Source organism: Malus domestica, chromosome 01 (assembly GCF_042453785.1).
Source record: "Malus domestica chromosome 01, GDT2T_hap1".
NCBI classification, from domain to species: Eukaryota; Viridiplantae; Streptophyta; class Magnoliopsida; order Rosales; family Rosaceae; genus Malus; species Malus domestica.
In genome coordinates, this window is record NC_091661.1 from 1,421,313 (window position 1) to 1,427,749 (window position 6,437).

At 38.6% G+C, this 6,437-nt stretch overlaps 1 protein-coding gene across 1 annotated transcript; it reads right to left on the reverse strand.

Annotated features, from left to right (window-relative positions):
* Positions 1-394: 394 nt before the first annotated feature.
* Positions 395-6,158, reverse strand: LOC103456131 (uncharacterized). The gene is made up of 8 exons (XM_008395770.4): positions 5,621-6,158; positions 5,012-5,147; positions 4,484-4,553; positions 4,230-4,323; positions 3,298-3,511; positions 2,918-3,059; positions 2,000-2,170; positions 395-923 (listed from the first exon to the last, which is right to left on the reverse strand). Exons 1-8 carry the CDS (start codon positions 5,949-5,951, stop codon positions 732-734), a joined length of 1,350 nt encoding a protein of 449 aa, XP_008393992.1. The 5' UTR covers positions 5,952-6,158; the 3' UTR covers positions 395-731.
* Positions 6,159-6,437: the final 279 nt, after the last annotated feature.

The window sequence follows — 6,437 nt, forward strand, 5'->3', positions numbered from 1 at the left end:
TTCAATTAGTTTCACAACATATATAACCTTATAACTTGTAAGTTTTGGGTTGGAGATAGCCTTGTAGAACCACTCTTTTTATGAACTCTCCAATGTTTGGCTAGTGCTACAAAACAAGGTTTAAGCTTCATTCTTCCATGATATCATTTGATAATACAAATTTTTGATGTACTAAAAATGTTTATTTTGGTTAGAGAAACACCGTAGGAACTACGCTAATCTACACTGAGGGGATGAAGGAGAGTTTAAACCCGGGACATAGTGGATGCCCCATCCACCGCTTTGCCGTCAAGCCATATTGTTTACGCTTCCAATATCGGGTTAAAGCTGCTCATTTCTAGCTCTATGCCCCAGAGATTTCAATCCGGGGAAATTTGTAACTAGTACATAGTGGTTAATCAGAAGAAACTTGTAATATATATTATTCAAATCACGTGTAAATTCATAACCTCTCTTATATCATGTTATTCGGCCGACCACTCAGCAAAGTTTTATTCAAACACCAAGAGTTTATGTATGTGTGTGAGGTCGACCCAAAATAAAAGGAGGGGAGGAAACAACAAAAAGAGACGTTAGAACCATTTGTGATCCTAGAATGCGTTTGATGAAAGATCGTTTATGAGGCTTCATTAGTTATGCACCTGCAGGTCTTCAGATTTCTACACCAGGAGCTGCCTTGTACTTGAGGTGGAAGTTTCGCATCAAGAACAGCCGCTTGGAGTGAAAAGAACTTACATTATCTCAACCACTGCCCGACCAACAATGCTTCCCTTATTGAGTTCCTGGAATGCTTCGTTACTCTCCTCAAACTTGTACCTTCTAGAAACAGCATTAGCTAGATCAAATATGCCTGATTCTGCCAATCTGACCAACTTTGGCAGATCCTGCCTTGCCCTCCCTCCGTAAGATCCAATGATTTGTATCTGTTCCACAAGATTATTGCCAAAGAAGTAAAGATGTTTGCTGAAATGAAACACAGAATCCTGGACAACTTGATATTTAGTCTGCTCGTCTCAACAGATGACAAAAAAATTACAAAGTGAAAACATACGGTCGTACCCAGTGCACAAGGCTCCCGCTTTACGCAGGGTCTGGGAGAGGTGAATGTCGGCTAGCCTTAACCCCATTTATGGAGAGGCTGCTCCCAAGTTTCGAACCCGAGACCTACCGCTCATGGGCGAAGGCACTTGCCATCGCACCAAGTGCGACCTCTTACAAAGTCAAAACATACAACTAAACAAAAATGAGATGAATCTATGAAATGGTACCTCGAGACTTGAGCTAATGTTGTGGTCATTTAGATGCAAGAGGAAGTAATTGCTCAAAACAAAAGGAAAATTTAATCATAATACCATTTGGATTATACCATTTAGCAGCCACATGATCTAGCTCTCAAATCCCCCCATGACCAACTAGCTGAAGGAAGTTGACTTTCAACCCGAAACCAATTGGTAAGGGCTGGAGTAGCCCATCTCTTCACAAGCTTATGCAACGTTCTTTAATTCCCAACGAGGGACTCAGACTCTCAATACTAGCCATCTCCTATACACTTGTAATCATTGGCAGAGCCAGGGTTTAGCAGGAGCGGAAGTCCCAAGTTTGACAATTGATCTTACCTACCAGTCTTATAGCACTTCAAAAGATCATATTTATGCCTGTTTGTTCAGCATCAATAGGCCATAAGTACGCTACAAAACCTCATGTCCTTCTATGACTTCACTCTGTAGCACTGATTCAGAACAGAATCAGCGTACTTAAGTGCAAGACTATAAATGGATGGTATCTGAAAGATCAATCACGCTGATAACTACATAACTTCTTATACGAGAATACTAGCTTCCCCTAGACTTCTCGATTCTGTTATAATTCCAAGAATCTTATCACAACTCTACCTAATTACATTCATCTAATAAACATTGATGTGGTTCCATAAACATCATACCATATTCCAGAAATTGAAAATCAATTGTCACTTTGATACAGCATTTATCATACACACCTTTCTACGGACAAGACGGTTTATATCTACTTCCCCAACTGCACCAGCTTGTGAAAGCCCAACCATTACAGCTTTTCCTCCATCTTTCACACTTTGCACACATTGCAAAAATGTCTGCGGCCTTCCCAGGGCTTCCACAGCGATGTCCACACCCTTTCCACCAGTTATTTCCTGTCCAGAACAAGTGAACAGCAAGTCAACAGTACAGGGATAGAACACAGAAAAGGTTTTGCTTCATCTCAATATCAATTTCAAAGGTACAGATTCAACTTAACTCTAATATTAGTTTATGATCTTTTGCTAGCCCACCCACAGGTTATTCATCATGGTACTTGAGTATTATTTGTGTCATCACTTTTACACCACACAATATGGGCAATGCTAGTGGGGATAACACAAACAATCACACAAGATTTCCAAGAATCTTGCTTTATGTAATATGCTGTGTGTACGTGCTTATAATAATTCTCAAATGAGGTCATTCAATATAGTCTTCAAATGAGGAAATGTTTCTCTGTGGGGTTGTGTAGCTTGATACAAGCCATGTGCAGACAGGCATAACCTCACATCGGAGAAGTACCACGATAATCTACCAAGTTAAAAAATGTGATCCACCACTAACAGCACTAACTGGGCATTCAGACCTCCATATTTCATCTAATGACTGATTAACAGGTCCTTGTGTAAGTTCCTCAATAGGAAATAACTCATGACTTATGGTTGGCTCCATGGGGTAGTTTAATGTATTTTGTTGGACGTTCAATTGAGACAACACAAAGACAACCAAACTATTTTGGAAAAACAAGACTGAAACAAATTATCGACACCAGGATTAGGAAAAAATGACATTACGCAATTACTATATCAACTACTGCATCATATGTAATCAAAATAACAGAAAAGTGCTTTAATATGTACCATTATTTTGGCAACAGCATCTTCTTTAGCTGCATTTACAGCATGCGTAGCTCCAAATATCTTGGCTTTCTGCAGTTTTTCATCTTGAACATCCACAGCGATAATATCAGAGGCACCAAATGCTCTTGCTATCTGCAAACAGCTGTCGCAAGTGATATAATTGTAAAATGTTTATAATAATTTCATGAACAGAAGTAAAAGGAACATTCAAGTTAAACAAAAAAACCACCAAAGCTAAAGTAGAATGCCTACCGTGTATGGATGATATTATATCAAGTCCAAAATTGGAAGGGAAAAATAGAAAAGACAAAAGATAACGCCTTAGCATCAACCGTATAACCGAAAAGAGAATTCTGAGCAAATATAAGATCTTACAGTACCTTGACCCTACACCCCCAATTCCGATCACAGCAACTGAATCCCCAGGCTTCACCTGAGCCGCATTAGCCATAGTACCATAAGCAGTAAACACTGCACAACCTAAAACTGCAGACTCGATGTATGGCAATGACTCGGGCAAAATAGTCAATGCATTTGCCGGCACAATACAGTATTCAGCAAGGCCTCCCATACTATACATGTATACTGGTTTTCCTGCACAGTATAGAATACCTTTTGGTTATCAAACAATAAACATCTGTAATCTCCATGAGCTTAGCTGCATATCAAAACAGGAAAAAAAAAAGAAGCAGAATTTCAAGGAGGAGGAATCTTGAAACACATCACAGACATGTCAGGGACATTTGCAGACAGGTCCGGCAATCAACATGAAACAAGATTTTGACTAAAAGAACATTACTAATTGTTCATTCAACTTTCCACTAATTGCACAAATGAACAGTCATGTTTTAACTTTTACACAAAAAGAAAAGGTGTCTTGCTTACCAAAAAAATTTATGGAAATAGCCAAATAAATACAATGGATCTTGTATGCTACCAAATACAAAGGTGAGAACAAAAAACTACCATCACAAGTAAAGATTCTCTAAGTGGTAGGATTTAAGGAACTTTACTGCTATGTGTTGAAAGAGTTCAGTTTGTCTTGACATTCAGAGATTGACATATTCAACAATAAAGTTTCCCCATGAAATGACCATGGTAATGTCTTATAGCAATCAGAAGTAAAGACCTGGTCATTTCAAATCCTTTTAGCCCCACATTACAATTACAGATACTAGAAACAACAATTTATACTTTAGCTTGAGAGTTCACGAAATTGACAAAAACAAAACCAAAAAAACATATAGATATAGAGGCAGAGAGATAAAAAGAGACAGACAGACATACAAAGAGGAAAGAAAAGCATGCTTACCACTGCTGCGGAGGAACAGCCGAGTTTCACCATCATAAAGAGTTCCTTTTGCACGGTTATAGGCAAAGAAATCCTCGCATAGATCATCATGGCCCTTTATTCCAGTTCAGTGATTAAAAAACACAATCAACTACAGAATACACAGTTTCCTCCCAAAAGAAAATGGTAATTACCACATTTGTAAAGCAGTTAATAAACCATCATGTCAATAACAAAATTTAAATGAGCAAAGTAGCATCTCCGAGAAGTATTACCTTTGAACAGTAGGAACAGTTGCCGCAAGGCATGATGAAAGCTCCAACAACTCGAGATCCAATTGGTAATCTGAAAATTTGAGAAAATGAAACTAATGATCCATTTTGGTTTCCCTCTGTTTCAAATTTCAACAAAAGATCTGGCATGTACACATTCAGGAAAATGAGATTCACAAACATTTTAAAACTATCATGGCGGTGGTAGTTATGTTAATGGTCATCTTAGTGGCAATGCTGATGCTTCTGGCGGTGATGCAGATAACCGTGGAGAAAGGATGGTGATGGAAACGAGGTTGTGGTGATGGTCAAGGGAAGATGGTGGTAGTGAATATGGAGGTTATGGTGGTTGTAGCCCCGTTTTCTAAAAAAAACTGACATATCTTAGATTTTGGGAACAATACCTATTCAGGTGGAATTTAAAGTTGGGATTTATGAACTCCAGATTCGAAGTTTCTTTCAATGGATAATCTAATGAGAGCATTATTTACAGAAGATGATGAAGATTGTTGAAATCTAAACAAAGTGCACCTTGCTTTAGTTTTGGTGTCTGTGGCCGGTCCATGTTCGACAACCTCACCAGTTATCTCATGTCCCACAACACATGGGCTAGCAAATGGAAGCTCGCCCTTCATAACATGGAGATCAGAGTGGCAAACTCCGCATGCTATAACAAAGAAACACGAACAATATCAGCCACCATAGTAGCAACGGAATAAAGAGGTGAACAAGCCAAAAGAAGCAACAAGGCAGAGGAAAAAGAAACTATCATTTGTAAGTAAGCAACAAAGGTAAAATGGTAAGTTACTCGAGAAGATTAAAGAATCAAAATGGCAACACCGAACGAATATAAAATACAATGGTGACGACGACGACGACGATGATACATGAGCAATCATTTTCAACCTGGGCACGCATGAAACAATGATAACAAATTAAGATGGACAAATTAGGCTGAAATCAAATGATTCCATTTCTAACTTCATTTCTTCGGTCTATCGGCAGCTATGCAATTAATTAACATAATTTCAGGGTGTTTGATTTAATCAAGGAGTTGGAAATGAATAAACACGAGGAACATATATACAATAATTACGGAATCCAGAGAGAGAGAGAGAGAGAGATTAAATTAGTACCCACCCTTGGTTTTGATGAGAAGTTCACCGGATTTGGGGCGAGGGATGTGAAATTCCTCGAAGGTGAGAGGTTTGTTGGGTTCCCTGAAGACAGCTGCCCTCATGGAGGAAGGCAGTCCGCCACCGCCGCCAAGCGAGTGAAGGCATCTGGTGGTGGTGGTATCTCTGAATTCGGGTTCAAATGCGGCAGAGTTGTTGCGTAGGCGTTGACCCGCCAACGGCGCCAACAACGGAATAGCAGAATGGGAAGAGGGCCTTGAATTTGATGGCGAGAGGAGTGTTTTGGCGATGGCACTGCGACTGAGACTGCGACTGAGATTGCGGATCATCACCATCTTTCCTTTCAATCTTTCTTTGAATACTCGGGTCAGGAGCTGGATGAGTCCAACAGTTCAAGAGTAGACTTAGGCTGAGTGAGTAGCTGACATGACATGACATTCACGAGTGCCAAAGTCGTTACAGATTATTTAAACTAATAGGACCCTACCGCTTCATTCGTTGATTAACTAACAGCTATATGTTTATCCTTATCGGATTACCACGCCCTCTCTCCTCTCCTTGCCCCCATTAATGGGACTCTTATTTTATTATTATTTTTATTTTTTCTATACAACTATATATATATTTATGGGAAAATTAGGTTCATATCTTTATTTTTGTTACTCCATTAATTAAAATCCTATTGATTTTCAATTTTTGATCAAGGTTTTTGGGTATTAATAACATCATTAATTATTTGAATAATAAAATATTTTCATTTTTAAATATATTCCTTTAATGTTAAAAATGTTACAATTAGTATATTTATATTTATGGCTAAA

Excerpts from the sequence above, each read along its gene's own strand:
- LOC103456131 (XM_008395770.4), bottom strand. The coding sequence starts at position 5,951 with ATGGTGATGATCCGCAATCTCAGTCGCAGTCTCAGTCGCAGTGCCATC. Across the intron at positions 2,171-2,917 it reads ATGCTGTTGCCAAAATAATG|GAAATAACTGGTGGAAAGGG; the intron begins GTACATATTAAA and ends TGTTCTGGACAG. Across the intron at positions 924-1,999 it reads ACCGTCTTGTCCGTAGAAAG|ATACAAATCATTGGATCTTA; the intron begins GTGTGTATGATA and ends CTTGTGGAACAG.